The sequence below is a fragment of the Salvelinus alpinus genome, chromosome 5 (genome assembly GCF_045679555.1).
Source record: "Salvelinus alpinus chromosome 5, SLU_Salpinus.1, whole genome shotgun sequence".
In the NCBI taxonomy this organism is placed as follows: domain Eukaryota; kingdom Metazoa; phylum Chordata; class Actinopteri; order Salmoniformes; family Salmonidae; genus Salvelinus; species Salvelinus alpinus.
The window spans coordinates 33,630,740-33,652,686 of NC_092090.1; the positions used below are offsets into that span (position 1 = coordinate 33,630,740).

A 21,947-nucleotide genomic window follows, 5' to 3' on the forward strand; every position below is an offset into this window, starting at 1 on the left:
ATCGGAAACGTTTGATTCTAGTTTCTACTTCACAGTAGGGCCGTTTTAAATATTTTTTCTTCTTCTGAAATGCCTTCTTGAACATGTGCACTTTATTGTGCCATAAATACAAACTTGTATGGAATCTGTAAATATTAACAAAACATTTTTAATTATGAGCCTAGTTTAGCCAATTAGAAAGCACAAAGCTATATAGGGAGAAAGACAGGATCCTTCCTGGCTAGACATGATTGGCTGAGGTAATGGAGGGTTTGGAATTGCCGAGAGATGAATCCTGATTGGTCTGTCATGTCACAGGCTTCTGTCTATAACAGAATGGGAGCTTCCCTGGTCAGTATACAGTGCATTCTGAAAGTATTCAGACCCCTTGACCTTTTCCACATTCTGTTACAGCCTTATTCTAAAATGTATTACATTTAAAAAATCCTCATCAATCTACACACAATACCCCATAATAACAAAGTGAAAACAGGTTTTAGAAATATACTAACAACAAATTTGTATATTTCTAAAAATTGTGCTCAGGTGCATCCTGTTTCCATTGATCATCCTTGATGTTTCTACTACTTGATTGGAGCCCACCTGTGTTAAATTCAATTGATTTGGACATGATTTGGAAAGGCACACACCTGTCAATATAAGGTCCCACTGTCAATATAAGGTCCCACAAAACCAAGCCATGAGGTCAAAGGAATTGTCCGTAGAGCTCCGAGACAGGATTATGTCGAGGCACAGATCTGGGGAAGGATACCAAAACATTTCTGCAGCATTGAAGCTCCCCAAGAAACATTGGCCCTCCATCATTCTTAAATGGAAGAAGTTTGGAACCACCAAGACTCTTCCTAGGGCTGGCCAACCTGAGCAATCAGGGGAGAAGGGCCTTGGTCGTGGAGGTTACCAAGAACCCAATGGTCACTCTGACAGAGCTCTAGAGTGCCTCTGTGGAGTTGGGAGAACCCTACTAAAGGACAGCCATCTCTGCAGCACTCCACCAATCAGGCCTTCATGGTAGTGGCCAGACGGAAGCCACTCCTCAGTAAAAGGCACATGACAGCCCGCTTGGAGTTAGCCAAAAGGCACCTAAAGACTCTCAGACCATAAGAAACAATTGAAACCAAGGTTGAACTCTTTGGCCTGAATGCCAAGCGTCACGTCTGGAGGAAACCTGGAACCATCCCTACGGTGAAGCATGGTGGTGTTAGCATCATGCTGTGGGAATGTTCTTCAGCGGCAGGGAGTGGGAGACTAGGCAGGATCGAGGGAAATATGAACAGTGCAAAGTACAGAGACCCTTGATGAAATCCTGCTCAGGACCTCAGACTGGGGCGAAGGTTCACCTGCCAACAGGACAACGGCCCTAAGCACACAGCCAAGACAAGGGACAAGTCTCTGAATGTCCTTGAGTGGCCCGCAAGAGCCCGGACTTGAACCCAATCGAACATCTCTTAAAATAGCTGTGCAGCGACGCTCCACATCCAACCTGACAGCTTGAGAGGATCCGCAGAGAAGAATGGGAGAAACTCTCCAAATACAGTTGTGCCAAGCTTGTAGTATCATACCCAAGAAGACTTCTTGAGGCTGTAATTGCTGCCAAAGGTGCTTCGACAAAGTACTGAGTAAAGGGTCTGAATACTTATGTAAATGTGATATTTCAGTTTTTTTGTTAGTAATAAACTTGCAAAAATGTATAACCTGTTTTAGCTTTGTCACTATGGGGTATTGTGTGTAGATTGATGAGGGAAAAAATAAATGTAATCCATTTTAGAATAAGGCTGTAACGTAACAAAATGTGGAAAATGTCAAGGTGTCTGAATACTTTCCAAATGCACTGTATATCTTTGCTACCGCAGATGTTATGGAAAGATATAGCTGTGGACAACTGCAAAAGTGTTGCTACAGCTCTCAAAAACTTTGCTGCACTGAATTTAACTGGTGCTATCGACCGGATCTCAGTTGGGAGAAGATTTAAGTAGAGAAGACTTTCTAGAGGACAATGTCATGCTGATGTGATCATTAGCATGTGAATTCTTAAAGAGATGGGTGGGGCTAACGTTTTAGAGGGTGTGAACGAGCTGAATGGGCGTAAACAAAGGAGCTTTCTCGCAAGAGTGGAAATCTTAGCAGCATCTCAATGTCGTGTCTCATAAGTGTATCAACTTTCAAAGCAGCATAACTTTCCCATGTTTCACAAAATTTGACTTAAGCTCATGTAGAGAAATCTGGTATATTGACCTTAGCAACGTAATTATAGCAGTACAAATACATGTTTTATAATACCCGTGGTATACCACGGCTTTCAGTCAATCAACATTCAGGGCTCGAACCACCGAGTTTATAATATATAATAAGCTCTACTGTTGCTGAAGTTCTCTGACTAGTTAGAGGGTAGAGGACAGGGCGGTCATCAGACTGTCATCCTCTGGAAGTTACAGGGGTTAAAGCCAGGCAGGATTGTCTCTGTGCTGCAGTCGCCTGATGTAGGAGCAGAAATATCATATGTTTCTAGTTCTTCAACTGGCCTGGTATTTGAAAGAAAACCGTTCCCATTTCCTGCTGCTGGAGACCAGGCAGGTCACCCAGAGCTGCTACTCACCAGCCCAGATGTGAGAGTAGAGGAGGATCAGTAAACAACCGAAGGCTCAGAGCCTACAGAGCCTGAGGGAAGGCTTCTGTTATTAAATCCTCCTTAACATTAAAGACAGCAGTACACATCCAGCACGCGCCATCCACAAACAGTGTTGTGTCCCACAGGCCATGCTCCTGGGTCTGACATCACACTATGAGCAGCAAGTGAAGGTTACCATGGAGCCTCATACAGTAGCTATTCACGTGGGGTTTGTGTCTGTTCCGACTAGTCTTTTCCAGCTTATCTATCCTGCCTTTGTGAGAGACAGCATGGACCTTTGAGAGAGAGGAACATGGTAGAGATTTACTTTTTAATCCTGGATGCCATGGATTATAGGTTTTGTATTTTATTCTGACTACCGTCAGATATTAGTGTTTCCGTCATGTTTGCAAAGCAGAAATCCCCAATGAGAGCTTGATGATGAGTGTGACAGGGTGAATTCTCAGGGTATGAGCTGAGTGAGTCAGTGCTGGTTGAAATTAATTGACTCCAGCATGTTTTAGTGTGTCAGCACATTCAGCAGCGAGGCATCAATGTATCATCAGCCTGCTGGCTGTCCCCTCTCATCACACCTTAGTGGGACTCGGTCTGCTGGGACTTCTTTCATTATTGGGTAGAGGTGCGTTCAGCTACTGTCCTTACTGCCACACTTGAAAGGCATATTTTCTGTGTTTACCTTGCGCGTGTGTTTGCATATAGTGTTGTACGTACATGTTAATTTGAGAAACGGTGTGACTCCAGAGCGCTGTAACTGCGTGAAAGTGGGTTTGGTAATGTGTGCATTCCTCTCAGCCAGACCATGTGATTCTCTGTGTGTGTGTCACAGGGCAGAGGATGCAGCTGCATTCTGGGCCCTCCTTCCTCTGGGATCCAGCTAGAGGACAGATAAGGTTGCCATGGTTACACTTACCCACGGTAACATCACAAGGAAAAGCTGGCTGCTGGTACATGCCGCTGCTATGGGTGTTGCCCACGTCTGATTGGCCGACGCTTGCCTTCGCTATACTCTAAAATTCTAAAGCCAGTGTGATGGGTCTGCAGGGCCTCTCTCCCTCTTTCTCTCCTCCTACAGAGCAGGCACACAGGCTATTAATAGACTGATTGTGAAAAACTCTTAACCGGATTAAGCATTCTTTTTTTTTCTTTTTTTCTACTACAGTTATTTTTACATTTCCTTTTAGTGCAGCAGGCTAATATTGTCTGAGCGGTTGAGTTGGCACTACCATTTTAATTTGACTAGCAAGATAAAAGTAGTAATAATTTGGGCTACGTTGCTGTTGAGTACATCAGAGCATAGATGATCCAAACCAATGTTAAGGGAAGCGTTCTCTTGTCTCTCCCAGTATTCATCAGGCTTGTGAAATGAGGGGGGTTTTACCTTACGCAGTACACACATCCCAAATATTATGAGGAGGAGCTTAGGGAGGGTTATGTCATAGGAAAGCCTGTGGTGTCATGTCATCCCCTCGATACAGCTCTCTCTGCTCTGGAGCCTGTGTGTGGTTGGCTGATAGCAGCCTGTTGTTTGTGGAATCTGTCACATCTCCTGAGTGGAGCAGTGATGTACAGCCCATTACAGAATGCCATCCAGCCAGAGGGCTGCACACAACCCAAGGCACCAGGCACCCCTCCTCCTCCTGAGCTACCACATATTCGTTCTCTCTATACCTCACCAGCTATGTAAATCCTTTATATAAGTCTATTTGGCTAAAAGCGTAAGCATGCATCAGTTTGGTTGGCGGCTAGCCTAAGTCGGCTAGGCGAACCGAATGAGTGTGCTCACATACTCCCTTAAAAGACATTCGCTTGAAAAAAAGTGGCAATAGTACTGGTTGTCCATTTTCAGACGCCGTAGCCAGTATACACTTCATTAAAATATTCAGAATGAATCGAAGATGACTCGAGAGTTTAGTCGCGCAGTTTTATATCTAACTATGATGTTTGGTGCGGTATTTCTAAATGAAAAAATGTGCATGAAAACGAGTCGTCTCTCAACAAAGACTTTACTTCAGAATCTCTACTGTTGACCAATCGCTGACGGAGGGGTGTGGACTTCGGCTACCGACTTCGGCATGCCTCGAAAAAACCCTTACCAAAGTCCAAAACAAACGTCACGTCGTCATTATAACGTCACGTCGTGCCCAATATAGAAACCAACTCCGTTGCTCTTAGCTACTCATTTTCCCATGGATTTTCTCTGTACATTGGCCTTCCTCCTGTAATTCTCCAGCTTGTGTTATCCACTGTAGTCCTTCTATTCAGTTCTTGTAGGATAAATACGTTGCTGTGTTGAGCAATGAGCTGCAGCCTTCCAGCAGTAAGTCCAGTCAGTGGCATTGCCTTGTAAGACAGCTGTCAATATGAAAATGTCCAGTAATACAGTGGGGGGTCACTGGTCCTGTTTGTGGACGTCTGTGGGTTTTGATGTCCACTGTTCCACACACAGCTCTTCCAGGTGTTTTCTTCACACATGGTTTGACCCACTCACATCAAAAAGAGAGCCCTGGAAACTGTTAGCTGCACTGGTGTACTAGGAGAACAGTACACTGCTCCTCTGAATCATTCCCACCGTTAAAGAATTAGTGTATATAAAATGGATTAAAGCCTTGTTTTTAGTGTGTATTGGGGTGGGTGTTTGTGTCTGTGTGACAGAGAGAGTGTTTATAACAGCACCTGTGTAGAGCAGTGCCCAGGGAGTTGACAAAGATGTTCAAGGTAAAGCAACATCTAGTGTGATCATTTGGCCTTAGTATAAGAAGGAAATATATACAGTACCAGTCAAAAGTTTGTACACAATTACTCATTACAGGGTTTTTCCAAATTGTTACTATTTTCTACATGGTAGAATAATAGTGAAGACATCAAAACTATGAAATAACACATATGGAATCATGTAGTAAACAAAAAAGTGTTAAACAAATTAAAATATATTTTAGGTTCTTCAAAGTAGCCACGCTTTGCCTTGATGACAGCTTTGCACACTCTTGGCATTCTCTCAAACAGCTTCACCTGGAATGCTTTTCCAACAGTCTTTAAGGAGTTCCCACATGCTGAGCACTTGTTGGCTGCTTTTCCTTCACTCTGCGGTCCAACTAATCCCAAACCATCTCAAATCAAATCAAGCTTTATTTGTCACATGCACCGAATACAACAAGTGTAGACCTTACCGTGAAATGCTAACAGTTAAGAAAATATTTACCAAATAAACTAAAGTAAGAAATTATAAAGAGTAACACAATAAAAATAACAATAACGAGGCTATATACAGGGGGTATCGAGTCCGTGTGTGGGGGTACAGGTTAGTTGAGGTAATTTATACATGTAGGTAGGGGTGAAGTGACTATGCGATTGGGTTAAGGTCGGGTGATCTGATGCAGCACTCCATCACTCTCCTTCTTGGTCAAATAGCCCTCACACAGCCTGAAGGTGTGTTGGGTCATTGTCCTGTTGAAAAGCAATATTATAGTCACACTAAGCGCAAACCAGATGGGATTACGTATCGCTGCAACATGCTGTGGTAGCAATGCTGGTTAAGTGGGCCTTGAATTCTAAATAAATCACTGACAGTGTCACCAAAAAAGCACCCTCACACCACCTCCTCCATGCTTCACGGTGGGAACCACACATGCGGAGATCTGTTTACCTACTCTGCTTCTCACAAGAAACAAAATCTCAAATTTGGACTCCAGACCAAAGGAAAGATTTCCACCAGTCTAATGTCCATTGTTCCTGTTTCTTGGCCCAAGCAAGTCTCTTCTTATTGGTGTCCTTTAGTAGTTAGTAGTGGTTTCTTTGCAGCAATTTGACCATGAAGGTCTGATTCACACAGTCATCTCTGAACAGTTGATGTTGAGATGTGTCTGTTACTTGAACTCTGAAGCATTTATTCGGACTGCAATTTCTGAGGCTGGTAACTAATGAACTTATCTTCTGCAGCAGAGGTAACTGGGTCTTCCTTTCCTGTGGCGGTCCTCATGAGAGCCAGTTTCATCATAGCGCTTGATGGTTTTTGCGACTCCACAAAGTTCTTGAAATTTTCCTTATTGACTGATCTTCATGTCTTAAAGTAATGATGGACTGTCGCTTCTCTTTGCTTATTTGAGCTGTTCTTGCCATAATATGGACTTGGTCTTTTATCAAATAGGGCTATCGTCTGTATACCACACCTTCCTTGTCACAACACAACTGACTGGCTCAAATGCATTAAGAAGGAAAGAAATTCAACAAATTCACTTTTTAACCTCATGAAGCTGGTTGAGAGAATGCCAAGTGCGTGCAAAGCTGTCTTCAAGTCAAAGGGTGGCTACTTTGAAGAATCTAAAATACATTTTGATGTAACACTTTTCTGGTTACTACATGATTTCATGTGTTATTTCATAGTTTTGATGTCTTCACTATTACTAGTACTAGTAAAAATAAAGAAGAACTCTTGAATGAGTAGGTGTGTCCAAACCTTTGACTGGTACTGTATGTATAATATATCGTAGAAATAATGTACCCATGGTCTACAGCAGATTTAGGTGGCAGACTAGGCCTACACGTTTCTATTTGGAAATCAGAACATCTGGAGCACTAGTGCAGGGGTGTGTGTGTGTGTTTTGATTGTGACCTAGAGGATTTCCCTTCAGGGAAGTACAATTGTGCCGTGGAAGGGAAGTGAGCTCGTCATCTGTCGTTGAATACCAAACCGTTGCAATGCAGAATTACATTTCAATGCACCACAATTATGTGTTCAATATCAATCATTAGCCTACCAGTATAATATTTGCATTGATGTTCTGGTTAGATTGCATTCATTTTGATTGTATTGTTTTTGAGAGCCAACCAGTCATGTCTGACAGCCTGGTTGCTGGGCAGACTTGATGTGTTATGCAACGTTGTTTTGTTTCCCCAGTCTTTTCCCTTAAATACCTCTATTCATAGATAGTCTACCCATCCATTACACCTGTGGCAGGTGCTGGCTAGAACTCTGTGTGGTAGGCTTATGGTGAAGAACACCACTACTGGCTTATATGGTGATGCAGATGCTGCTGCATAGGGAATAGCTAGGGTCTGCAGCTGTGTCTCTGTCTATGTGTTAATGTGTGTACATCCATATCACATGTTCCAAGCCCATTTTGACTCTAGATCTGGCTTTTATTCCAGGAGTGTTGTGTTGTTGTGTGTCTGGTCTTCATCTAAAGATGACACCCATTGAGCTAAAGGCCTCCCCTCTGGCAGACAGACAAGACATACTCAGGAACTCTTATTTTCTTGATCAGAACTAGAAACCTGGTCCACTCTTTCCTAAATGTGCATGTTCTATGTTTGAGTAAGTATTGTATCACACTGACTTTATGGCCTTTGAATAATTACCATATGTAATGTTTATACACCATTTTGCCTCATGTAACACGATATTTTGTAATTTGAGAAATCTGTGGGTTTGGCTGAATTGTTTTACCTGGTCTTAAGTGTTTTGAATATTAGTTATGTTTCCAAGGAGCTCTCTTTTTTTTCTTCTTTTTTTCGTCCAAGGTATTTTCTCTCCAAGCTGAAAATTATTCCTTGAAAACAGGAAGGGAACTCAACTTCCTGTGGGTTAATCCTGCTATTGGTAGCTTCCTGTTCCATACAATCACGACCACACAGACACACTGACCTAATTCTCCATAAGGATTTTACTTCACAGCAACCTTCACATTAAAGTCAACCATGTTTGTGTTTAGATTTATCCTTCCTATATGAAGTATACAGTCTTAAAAAAAAAAGGTTCCAAAAGGGTTCTCCAGCTGTACCCGCAGGAGCCCTTTTTGGTTCCAGGTAGAACCCTTTTGAAAGGGTTCTTCAAAGGGTTCTCCTATGGGGACAGTTGAAGGAGAGCATGAAGACTACTAGCTATAACAAATAATGCTACAAAAACCTGACCAAACACCAAAGCAGCTGTTGACAGTACAAGGGCACTATGTTGGCAGTGACACTCCCATGTTTTTGATTCCATAAAGGGATGATGACTAATAGTGGACTGCGACACGTAATCAAGGTACGCAGAGATCAGAAACTTCCCCCTCTCTCCCTGTGTTTCCTGTTTGCTCATGAGATCAGTCATAATTGACCACTTGACTTAACCTCATCGCCTGGTCTCATCATGTTTGGTTTCTCTTGCTCTAGTTAGACACCTGACACTGAAAAAAGTTGTTAGGCTACTGTTTGTGAATTTCCCTCGTATGCTTGCATGGGCCTCTGAATGAGAAATGAGCTGTCTAGCTAAATCTGTAACTATTATACCTCAGTATTGTCTGAGTCATTATTATTGCCTATTGTCCCTTTTGAAATGAAAGAATAAAAATGAATAGTGTTCATGAAAAGTGAGGGCTAGCTAGCTACCAGCTCGAACTGTTAGTTCCCCACTTCTTCGTTGTATTTACAGCGGAAGGAGGAAGTGACCATAAAATGACTAAAACGGGCCTCCCTGTTCAAGTCAGTGTTCTGTAATTCTATTTCTATGGAGGTGACCTGTCCCGTGCTTCCTCACGCCTTTTTGTCCTACTGATTATCCTGCATGATTCCAGATTCTCTGAGTGAAAACCACAACTGTAATCATCATGGATAACAGGAGTTATTTATAGCAGCTTGTCTTCCTTCCAGCATGGGGGAGTAATGAGGAGAGAGCACAAGAGCACAGTCATCATTTAATGAGTGAGGTAGCTAACCTTCTCATCCACATCTAACACTCTCAATTGCTAATCACACACACACACACAGAGCACCATCGCTAGACAGAGAATCAGGACGAGGGAGCTTGTTATATACCAAAACACTACAACACATAGCATGAAAGAGTCCCAGTCCTACTGCTGAAAGCTCTCTGCTAGAGGTTATTTCTGGGCTGTCAGTAGTATGGCCTGCACTGTGTTTTGTGTAGTCTTTGAAGCAGGCCGAAGAAGGGCTGAGGCTGCTGTCTCTGGGAGGGCTCAGTAACACAAAGATCCCCTTTAACCACAGATCAAGGCCCAGGCTGTACACTGGGCTGTCCACACCTGCCTACTCTTTGTTTCTCAACAGGGCCTCTCTGGCCATGGCTCAAGTCTGACTAAATGTAAATCATGGTATAAATATACCAAACATCCCCCTCGTAACATCAAGACACTCATTGTTTTATGTAACTCTACTGTGACTTTGAGATGAGAGAATCACCGTTTTGGGGGTATTTGTTCCTGTCATATTTGTTCTGGAACGTCAGACGTTGTTTAGCTAGTCATTTGCTTTGGCCCTATGCTACAAGGCTTAATATTCCTGTAACAGTTTCCATCAGATAGTATTGTTAGCATTTGCTACATGAGTCAAATGGGTGAATGCAAGGCTGTGCTGTCCTGGCTGAAACAATATTCACTCCCAGTGTTCTCCTACTGTTCATGGGTGTCTAGGAGGGCATTTACATTTACATTTAAGTCATTTAGCAGACGCTCTTATCCAGAGCGACTTACAAATTGGTGCATTCACCTTATGATATCCAGTGGAACAACCACTTTACAATAGTGCATCTAACTCTTTTAAGGGGGGGGGGGTTAGAAGGATTACTTTATCCTATCCTAGGTATTCCTTAAAGAGGTGGAGTTTCAGGTGTCTCCGGAAGGTGGTGATTGACTCCGCTGACCTGGCGTCGTGAGGGAGTTTGTTCCACCATTGGGGTGCCAGAGCAGCGAACAGTTTTGACTGGGCTGAGCGGGAACTGTACTTCCTCAGAGGTAGGGAGGCGAGCAGGCCAGAGGTGGATGAACGCAGTGCCCTTGTTTGGGTGTAGGGCCTGATCAGAGCCTGAAGGTACGGAGGTGCCGTTCCCCTCACAGCTCCGTAGGCAAGCACCATGGTCTTGTAGCGGATGCGAGCTTCAACTGGAAGCCAGTGGAGAGAGCGGAGGAGCGGGGTGACGTGAGAGAACTTGGGAAAGTTGAACACCAGACGGGCTGCGGCGTTCTGGATGAGTTGTAGGGGTTTAATGGCACAGGCAGGGAGCCCAGCCAACAGCGAGTTGCAGTAATCCAGACGGGAGATGACAAGTGCCTGGATTAGGACCTGCGCCGCTTCCTGCGTGAGGCAGGGTCGTACTCTGCGAATGTTGTAGAGCATGAACCTACAGGAACGGGTCACCGCCTTGATGTTAGTTGAGAACGACAGGGTGTTGTCCAGGATCACGCCAAGGTTCTTAGCACTCTGGGAGGAGGACACAATGGAGTTGTCAACCGTGATGGCGAGATCATGGAACGGGCAGTCCTTCCCCGGGAGGAAGAGCAGCTCCGTCTTGCCGAGGTTCAGCTTGAGGTGGTGATCCGTCATCCACACTGATATGTCTGCCAGACATGCAGAGATGCGATTCACCACCTGGTTATCAGAGGGGGGAAAGGAGAAGATTAATTGTGTGTCGTCTGCATAGCAATGATAGGAGAGACCATGTGAGGATATGACAGAGCCAAGTGACTTGGTGTATAGCGAGAATAGGAGAGGGCCTAGAACAGAGCCCTGGGGGACACCAGTGGTGAGAGCACATGGTGCGGAGACAGATTCTCGCCACGCCACCTGGTAGGAGCGACCTGTCAGGTAGGACGCAATCCAAGCGTGGGCCGCGCCGGAGATGCCCAGCTCGGAGAGGGTGGAGAGGAGGATCTGATGGTTCACAGTATCAAAGGCAGCCGATAGGTCTAGAAGGATGAGAGCAGAGGAGAGAGAGTTAGCTTTAGCAGTGCGGAGCGCCTCCGTGACACAGAGAAGAGCAGTCTCAGTTGAATGACTAGTCTTGAAACCTGACTGATTTGGATCAAGAAGGTCATTCTGAGAGAGATAGCAGGAGAGCTGGCCAAGGACGGCACGTTCAAGAGTTTTGGAGAGAAAAGAAAGAAGGGATACTGGTCTGTAGTTGTTGACATCGGAGGGATCGAGTGTAGGTTTTTTCAGAAGGGGTGCAACTCTCGCTCTCTTGAAGACGGAAGGGACGTAGCCAGCGGTCAAGGATGAGTTGATGAGCGAGGTGAGGTAAGGGAGAAGGTCTCCGGAAATGGTCTGGAGAAGAGAGGAGGGGATAGGGTCAAGCGGGCAGGTTGTTGGGCGGCCGGCCGTCACAAGACGCGAGATTTCATCTGGAGAGAGAGGGGAGAAAGAGGTCAAAGCACAGGGTAGGGCAGTGTGAGCAGAACCAGCGGTGTCGTTTGACTTAGCAAACGAGGATCGGATGTCGTCGACCTTCTTTTCAAAATGGTTGACGAAGTCATCAGCAGAGAGGGAGGAGGGGGGAGGAGGGGGAGGAGGATTCAGGAGGGAGGAGAAGGTGGCAAAGAGCTTCCTAGGGTTAGAGGCAGATGCTTGGAATTTAGAGTGGTAGAAATTGGCTTTAGCAGCAGAGACAGAAGAGGGCAGGGCAGAAAAGATCCCAGTCAGGAATTTGGCCATCTGCATTTATTTTCAACAGGAATGCTAATGTTCGGGTGGTATTGTTCTCGGTATTCAATGTGTAGTACTAATGCGTATCATAGCAACAAGTTCCACTGGCCTTTTTAAATAGTGTCCCTGCAGATGGCCTCTTCAGGATTGTTCCCAGCAGTAGAACACAGCAGCAATAGCACATGTCTTTTTATGGCTGGAACAGCCATGCGTCCTCAGATTAGGACCTGATTTCTGCAGTGTTCTCTCTGTACCAGACCCTGTTCTACACTCTACTCACACTTCACAACAAGCTGTTTAATCGGTGCTCCAGATTATGGTGAATCATTTAAAAAGATAATCCCATCCGAGGAGAAGACGAGAGCAGAGTTTAGCCGCACTGGGGTAAACAGTCCTCTCCTCCTGACTCACTAACCACCCTTCTCTGACAGAGGCCTACCGATAACCGTTATGCCCTGCGCCCTCATGACCGGTACTGCCAGTCACACCCTACCGATACGATAACGCCCTTCCCAGTCAGACACGTCCCACTACTAAGGCCACCCTCTGAGTCACCACAGCAGTGAAAGGAAAAACCACGTGAGTGGAAGAGGGAGGAAAACAATGGACGTTGGAGGAGATTCTTCAGCGCGTGTGTGTGTGTGTCTGCACTGTCTACTAACATCTGGGCCCACAGCTGGAAGGGGGTGTGTGAGGGGGGATGGTTAGGGTAAGTCCAGTGAATTATAAGCCTTCTTCATTGTCTCAGGCTCCCGTATTTAGGGAGAGATCAGGCATATATTGTTAATGCTGTGCGTTGATACTCTGCTGGGAGTAGTTTGCTTGTGTATGGGATAGAGACAAATCTCTTAAAGCTGTGGCCAGATCACATTTTAAATTGAATGTATCCTGTGTATCCACTTACTGGCCATACAGAGTATGTATGTCAGTTACTTCCTTGCTCCCTTCCTGTCCCCTTATAGCTTCAAATAAAATAATTTTATTTGTCACATACACATGGTTAGCAGATGTTAATGCGAGTGTACCGAAATGCTTGTGAAGCATAGTTTCCTAGGAACGCGAAGCGAGGCGGCCATCTCTGTCGGCGCCGGAAATTGTCGTGTTGTGTTCATCCTAAAACGAGGCCCCCTTGTCACATGGTCCACAAACGGCATGGACATTTTTCTCAAAGCATGGGCCCCCACTGTCTGCTCTGCAGTGTACTGTTGGCAAACTGTATGACCTTCAGCCTTACAAACACTTGACAGGAATGTGTGGTAAGGGGGCGGCTTTGGCTAAATGGGTCAGCCCCCCCCCCCCCCCCCACACACAGATAATGGTGGGCCGAATGTGGGAGTCTCAGGGGCAGACAGTGGGAGGGAGGTGCAGCACAAACCCTGCCTGCGCCAATTATGGACATGAATAACATCCACATTGAGCTGCCATGAAAATTAGGGTCAAGGGGTTAACTGTGTTCATTACAGAGATATGGGGAGTTCAAGAGAACACTTATATACCCACACCCGGGCAAAACGACCTTACTGTACATACCCACACCCGGGCAAAACGACCTTACTGTACATACCCACACCCGGGCAAAACGACCTTACTGTACATACCCACACCCGGGCAAAACGACCGTACTGTACATACCCACACCCGGGCAAAACGACCGTACTGTACATACCCACACCCGGGCAAAACGACCTTACTGTACATACCCACACCCGGGCAAAACGACCTTACTGTACATAACCACACCCGGGCAAAACGACCTTACTGTACATACCCACACCCGGGCAAAACGACCTTACTGTACATACCCACACCCGGGCAAAACGACCTTACTGTACATACCCACACCCGGGCAAAACGACCTTACTGTACATACCCACACCCGGGCAAAACGACCTTACTGTACATACCCACACCCGGGCAAAACGACCTTACTGTACATACCCACACCCGGGCAAAACGACCTTACTGTACATACCCACACCCGGGCAAAACGACCTTACTGTACATACCCACACCCGGGCAAAACGACCTTACTGTACATACCCACACCCGGGCAAAACGACCTTACTGTACATACCCACACCCGGGCAAAACGACCGTACTGTACATACCCACACCCGGGCAAAACGACCTTACTGTACATACCCACACCCGGGCAAAACGACCGTACTGTACATACCCACACCCGGGCAAAACGACCTTACTGTACATACCCACACCCGGGCAAAACGACCTTACTGTACATACCCACACCCTGGCAAAACTACCGTACTGTACTGTACATACCCACACCCGGGCAAAACGACCTTACTGTACATACCCACAACCTGACAAACTACCCACACCCTGACAACACTAGCCCTTCTCCTACCCACACGCTGCCAACACTAGCCCTCCTCCTACCCACACCCTGAAATCACTAGCCCTTCTCCTACCCACATTCTGACAACACTATCCCTTCTCCTACCCACACCCTGAAATCACTAGCCCTTGTACTCACACCCTGACAACACTAGCCCTTCTCCTACCCACACGCTGCCAACACTAGCCCTCCTCCTACCCACACCCTGAAATCACTAACCCTTCTCCTACCCACATTCTGACAACACTAGCCCTTCTCCTACCCACACCCTGACAACACTAGCCCTCCTCCTACACACACCCTGAAAATACTAGCCCTTCTCCTACCCACACGCTGCCAACACTAGCCCTCCTCCTACCCACACCCTGAAATCACTAGCCCTTCTCCTACCCACACCCTGAAATCACTAGCCCTTGTACCCATACCCTGACAACACTAGCCCTTCTCCTACCCACACGCTGCCAACACTAGCCCTCCTCCTACCCACAGCCTGAAATCACTAACCCTTCTCCTACCCACATTCTGACAACACTAGCCCTTCTCCTACCCACACCCTGAAATCACTAGCCCTTGTACCCACACCCTGAAAACACTAGCCCTTCTCCCTACCCACACCCTGAAAACACTAGCCCTTCTCCTACCCACACCCTGAAAACACTAGCCCTTCTCCTACCCACATTCTGACAACACTAGCCCTTCTCCTACCCACACCCTGAAATCACTAGCCCTTGTACCCACACCCTGAAAACACTAGCCCTCCCCCTACCCAGACCCTGACAACACTAGCCCTTCTCCTACCCACACCCTGAAAACACTATCCCTTCTCCCTACCCAGACCCTGAAAACACTAGCCCTTCTCCCTACCCACACCCTGAAAACACTAGCCCTTCTCCCTACCCAGACCCTGACAACACTAGCCCTTCTCCTACCCACACCCTGAAAACACTATCCCTTCTCCCTACCCAGACCCTGAAAACACTAGCCCTTCTCCTACCCACACCCTGAAAACACTAGCCCTTCTCCCTACCCACACCCTGACAACACTAGCCCTTCTCCTACCCACACCCTGAAAACACTAGCCCTTCTCCTACCCACACCCTGACAACACTAGCCCTTCTCCCTACCCACACCCTGAAAACACTAGCCCTTCTCCTTACCCACAGCCTGAAAACACTAGCCCTTCTCCCTACCCACACTCTGAAAACACTAGCCCTTCTCCTACCCACACCCTGAAAACACTAGCCCTTCTCCCTACCCACACCCTGAAAACACTAGCCCTTGTACCCACACCCTGACAACACTAGCCCTTCTCCTACCCACACGCTGCCAACACTAGCCCTCCTCCTACCCACACCCTGAAATCACTAACCCTTCTCCTACCCACACGCTGCCAACACTAGCCCTCCTCCTACCCACACCCTGACAACACTAGCCCTTGTACTCACACCCTGACAACACTAGCCCTTCTCCTACCCACACCCTGACAACACTCAAACTGAGTCAAACAGGATTTCTGAGGAAAAATAGATGTTGCTGGTCATGTTAATCCTGTAACTTCTTACTCATATAATATTAGTAAAATATTCCCAGTTTGGCCATTCCAGACATGTTAGTATGAAAGAAGGCTATGCTGTGTCACTTATTGTGAACTCCATGGCTGTCTCCACCCTGCTTCTCAGCTCTCCCAAACCAACATCTCCATTTCTGGGCCCGGCACCAAATACCTGGGACTCATATTTGTGCTGTCTTCACCAGGTCCACTCAGCATTAGCCAGACTAAACATGGAACTGTCTAGAGCAGACCGTAATAGTCCTGATGATGATTACTGTGGTGATGATGAAGAGGAGGTTGGTCATAATGTTGTTAGGTGTTTGCTTCTTTTTCTTCTCCAGCGCAGCTCCTCTGCATTAGAGCAGCTGTATCATTACAGCTAAATGCCTGGATACCAGAAGGGCTTGTTGTGCATCAGTCAGACTTCTGAAAGTGGATTTGTGGGTGCAGAGCGGTGATTTAAAGCTGCAGGCCAAAGCGCAGTCACGGGTGGAGCAGTACTGTGGGGAGGACAGGACAGAGGACAGTGTTAGACCCAGAGAGGGAGGGAGCTGCCTGTTTGTGTGATGAATCCACCACCACTGTCTGTCTGGTCAATGGTGTTTCTTTTGTAGTGTTATTGTTAGCTTAATCCACACTGGCAGGCAGCACTGAGGTCCAGGTAGACCTTGCTCACCTAGGATGAACCTCAAAACAAACTGAAGATTGTCCATCTTTTTATAGCAAACAAACGTTCACTTGCATTGTGAACCAGATTGAATCTGTGCGGGCTGTCTACTCTGTGCAACACACGTCTATAATGTGTGCAGATTACACTTCACATTGGTACTCACAAAAGTGCAAGCAATTCCAGGGTCTGTCTCACCCCCAGTGATGCAGTAACACGGACATGTGGGAACCAACGGTTGCGAAGCTGCTGTTGTGTGTGTGTGTGTGTGTGTGTGTGTGTGTGTGTGTGTGTGTGTGTGTGTGTGTGTGTGTGTGTGTGTGTGTGTGTGTGTGTGTGTGTGTGTGTGTGTGTGTGTGTGTGCATGTCTGTGTGTTAAGTAACACTGCAGTGGTGACATCCCAGTGGTCTGTGGTGCAGTCAGTCAGTGTTTGGGGTATAATGGTCCTCAGGCTCTCTCTCCTCTCTCTGTCAGTCCGCTGGGTACCCAGTAAAGAGCATTGCCCTCCAGGCAGCCTCCGTCTCCTCTCAGCATGAAACCCAGACCATCACAAGTGCTCTGCAAACGGAGTGAGCACATGATAGGCTTTTAAAACCGTGACTGAGTATCCAGCCACCCAGAGACACTCCGAGGTCTACCAAAAGTTCAATCTCTCTGTCAGCCTTTAAAAGAAAATCCTTTCCTTTTGAGTATCGTTTTTCTACCCTGGCGCTGCATACATTACCTCCTGTGGACTTTTACCCTGGTTCGGGAATGCTCATTATCATAGTGTTAACCACGTCCCCTCATTACCCTAATGATGATAGTGACATTTCTCTCCCTCTCTCCCTGTCTTAGAGCGCAGCGATGGAGGAAACTGTAATATGGGAACAGCACACAGTGACCCTTCACAGAGTAAGTGTTTTACCTTTCTCCGTTTCTCTCTCTCCATTCCTATGTAGCCCTCTCCATCCCTACATCATCATCCCTCTCTCTGTGCCGGGAAGGCCAGCTGCAGGATCAGGAAGTGTGCTGATGGAACACACAATGGGCCCAGCATACAGATGTCAGGAAGCTGCGGTGAGGAAGAGAGAGCTATGTAGCGTCCTCTTCCTGTGTGTTTCTCTTCTCTTCCTGTTGGCAGCCAGCCCCATGACACTCCAAGATCACAGGGAATACTGTATGTTGTGTAGACTACACATGAACTGGTCTATGTGAGTACCTACGGCTGGGAATTGCCAGTGACCTCACGATATGATATTATCGCGATACTTTGGTACAGATACAATATGTATTGCAATTCTCACGATTCTATATGTATTGCGAGTCGATACTGTGATTTGTATTGCAATTCAATGTTCTGAACATATTGCTTACCATATGTCGGCTGCAGAGGGTTGAGAAAGCCATGAGAACATGTGATCAATCATGGAAATTAAAGTGTGCAAAAATAACTAAACCAAATAAAATACTATTGCGATAACTGTCAAAAAGATACGATATGTGGTCAAAAATAATATCCGGATATGTAACCGTAGCATTTTTTCCCCCTGCCCATCACTATTAGTACCCTATATAAATATTTGTCTTTTTTTATTTTTTTATCCATGGATTTCATAATTTTTAAAATTAGAATTAAAGTTCACTGACCATTGTACACTATGTTGCCAATTGCCAATACTTTTTTTTGTCTGGGTCTCAACTTACTGTTGAGAGTTAGAATAGTAAAATACACAAGGTGCAATTTCTACATGTGGTTGTGCATCAGCAGTTTTTCTCTTGTCATGTCACTGTGATGATCGTCCCATGTCCCCCATCACTTGAATTAAAGAAATGATGAATAACCACACACTGACGATGATTTACGGTTGATGAGAAGCACATTTATTTATTGATAATAATGTGGGTTAGAGATGTCCTCTTGATTGTTGCCGGTCACCTGTAAAAGGTGAGAAACGGTGTGTTTAGAGTGAGTTGGGAGCGCCGGCCGTTAGTTCTGCAGGAAAACTCTTGTTGTGCTGCATCTCCCGGTTTGAATATAGGCTGTTTCTGGTCATACATTAAGTGATCAAAAGTACAATGTGATATTGTTTGCTAATTTAAAATGTGAAGGTAGATCGTCAGAAATGTGTATGATTACCTTGTATTTCCTCGTTTATTGAAGACAGTTCAGTTCTGTTCATTTCCTGTTCAGAGAATTGACGGGCAGGTGGGGTGCGTTAGGGCGCATATCCCCAAAGTCTAGTTATTCATTAACCATGGTTTAGGACAGTTATTGAGATATGTGCTGGTATATATTCAAGTATGTTTATGATCTGAAGGACGTTTAGATTGTAATTCATGTCTTTTGAATGTTAATTGATCAGTGTGTGAAATGCCTTGTTTTCATTGGTCAAATGCACTATGGGTAGGGGTATAAGAACCCTGTATTGTCATTGTTTAAGAGACAGGACAGGGAACAGGTCGGCATGCTGCCGGTTACAGACATATTTGAAGCCTTGATTTTGTTAGTCACTCCCACTCAGATATCAACATGGCATAAGTCATGGCAAAATGTGTACAATTGCATGAAACTTGCTTCAAAACAGACACGTTTTCTCTATGCCCCATGGCAAATGTGTAGAATTACACGAAATTAACTTTTAAAAATGTTTTGCCCGCAAGGTGAGGTGGGCCCCCCGAACCAAATCTCGCTTAGGGCCCCCTTGGGGGCCTTTTTCAGGAGCTTTGGTCCCAGGAAAACACAGGAAAACACTGAATTTCTCATTTGGTCCGCATTGGAAAGCAGAACAACTACTGTAACGAGTAGAATCCTGACAGTGGTGAAGGCATAACTCTGGCACCACCCGCTCCCTTTACAACACCATATTATTATCCCACTTACACTGGTATAGGCCTACCACTTAAATGAGTTTACCCCATGATTGCACTGTAGTAAAGCATGTTATAACAGTTTTGGTGTTTACACCTTTCAATGACATACACTCACAGGACTAGACTAGTGAAACCTCAGGTGACGTGTAGACAAATTGTTGACTGGGATTATCTCATTGGCTGTCTGGAGGAGTGCAATGTTTAATAACATAACAACAACCATAGGAGTTGGCTACACGGCACTAACAGATCTGGGACCAGGCTAGAGGCATGCTGTCAATGTGTGGTTGTGCCAGCGAGCGGATCACCACCACGGTTACTATAAGTGTCTCTCCTCTCAATCTCCAGTCCTGAGTGGCGTCCTGGCCTGGCCATCTGTCAGGAGATCAGGAGTCAGGACAGAGTCAGGCTGGCTGTGATTATGGAGGCTACAGTCAGAGGTGACAGACTGACTAGAGAGGAGAGAGACCTGAGAGCAGATCAGATCACTGTGCCAGACACCTCTCGCTCTCTCTCAGGAGACAACCATGGACATAACACACACTAATCCTATTGCTGTATCTAGGCTACATGAAGGGATGGTTTATAGCTTTTGACTGTGCTTAAATAAAATGACTAGAGTTTAGAGTAGCTGTGTTTTTTTCCTATGTATTAAATCTGCTATACTAACTGAACTGAGGAAGTATGTATCCTTCTACTGTGTACAGTATTATGTTCATCAAGTGCATTCAGGCAAAACTCCCAGATGGATGAAATGAAGAAAACATGCACTGTTGTCCCAGACGTCATGTCTCCAACTTCTGTTGTGTGATGTGTGTAGGCCCCAGGGTTTGGGTTCGGCATAGCCATCTCAGGGGGCCGGGACAACCCTCACTTCCAGAGTGGTGAGACTTCCATTGTCATCTCCGACGTCCTGAAGGGAGGCCCAGCAGAAGGACTCTTATCGTAAGTGCAGAAAACAATTTCAACTGAGATTTTCTGTGAGCCTGATTTTTAGTTCAGGACTAGGCTTAATCTGTGTCTGGGTAACCAGCCCTATATGTTACCTCTATGGTCCTGATTTGGGAGTGGTCAATGTAGATCCTGACCGTGATTGAGCGTCCTTGTTTCTCTTCTCCTTCCAGGGAAAATGACCGTGTGGTAATGGTCAACGCGGTGTCCATGGACAACGTAGAGCATGCGTACGCAGTGCAGCAGCTTCGGAAGAGTGGAAAGAACGCAAAAATAGTGAGTTGTTGTATTCCTCAGGGGAATGGACAGCAGGCTAACCTTAACGTTATGGCCCTCAGCAAGTACATTCCTCTTCTATGAATGCCACCCCAGGGATTTAGACACGTTTCTCACTTCATTGAGTTGATAAGAGGTCATTTGAGGTTGTTGAGAATGATGATATGTCTCTTTCTCTCCCCCCCCCCCAGACGATCCGAAGAAAACGGAAGGTTCAGATCCCGGTGTCTCGCCCGGGGGACAGGGAGACTATGTCCGAGCACGAGGAAGAGGACACGGATGAAGACGATGGTTGCGAGCAGCACAGCGGGCCCACCAGCGCCTACGGAGCGGCGAGCGGGGGCACGGCCAGCAGGCGGACGAACGACCGCGAGCGTGAACGCAGCAACAGCAGCCGGCGGGAACACAGTGCCTCGCGAGAGAGGAGCATCTCGCCCCGCTCCGGCCGATCCCAAGGGTCCTCTACACCGTCCCGCCCAGCCAAAGTCACCCTTGTCAAGTCCCGCAAGAATGAAGGTGGGCACCGCAATGTCCAGCTTAGGTTTTCAGCATGAATGATTTCTTTCTGGGCTGGCCAAACCCTCCCCTAACCCGTACGACGCTGGGCCAATTGTGCGCCGCCCCATCTCCCTGTTGCGGTCGGCTGCTACAGAGCCTGGACTCGAACCCAGAATCTCTAGTGGCACAGCTAGCACTGCAATGCAGTACCTTAAGCCACTGCGCCACTCGGGAGGCCCGATTTTCTTTCCTTTGCATTGTCAGTTTGACCCTACAGTTTTAGGTGTGGTATTGCACAGTACTTTGCTAATATTGTTTTGTTGTTGTTGTTTAAAGTAGAGTATGGTCTGCGTTTGGCCAGCCACATCTTTGTGAAGGACATCTCCCCAGAGAGCCTAGCAGCACGGGACGGAAACATCCAGGAGGGAGACGTGGTGCTGAAGGTGAGAACCAGAGACATGATGGGGCTGGTCGTTATAGACGATGACCTGGAGTGGGAATGTCACCGGTTCAAATCCTGGGACGGGCACACAAAGAAACGGACACTGAGCTGAGATGCAGAGCAGAAATATACTAAGCATACCACTTCACATGAGGCAATATTTTGGGCATGCATTCACTAGTAAGCTAGTGTAAATATTGGAAGGTTGCCAGGGCCTCACAAAGAGTTAGAGAGGGGAGGGATGTACAATGTCATACCTTTACACTGACTTCATCAACACAACACACCGTTTCACTATGACTTCTAGC

The 21,947-nt window shown here is 46.3% G+C and overlaps 1 protein-coding gene across 18 annotated transcripts in view; it reads left to right on the forward strand.

Moving 5' to 3' along the window:
- LOC139575965 (tight junction protein ZO-1-like) overlaps window positions 1-21,947 on the forward strand; it is a 149,675-nt gene that overhangs the window by 81,729 nt on the left and 45,999 nt on the right. For 10 of the 18 annotated variants that reach the window (XM_071401464.1, XM_071401470.1, XM_071401474.1 and 7 more), the window contains 5 exons: window positions 17,457-17,513; window positions 20,293-20,417; window positions 20,597-20,699; window positions 20,891-21,215; window positions 21,534-21,640. In XM_071401464.1, coding sequence (XP_071257565.1) covers window positions 17,457-17,513; window positions 20,293-20,417; window positions 20,597-20,699; window positions 20,891-21,215; window positions 21,534-21,640 — 717 coding nt within the window. The remainder of the gene's footprint in view (window positions 1-17,456; window positions 17,514-20,292; window positions 20,418-20,596; window positions 20,700-20,890; window positions 21,216-21,533; window positions 21,641-21,947) is intronic. The other 8 variants (XM_071401467.1, XM_071401469.1, XM_071401479.1 and 5 more) reach the window with 1 other exon arrangement.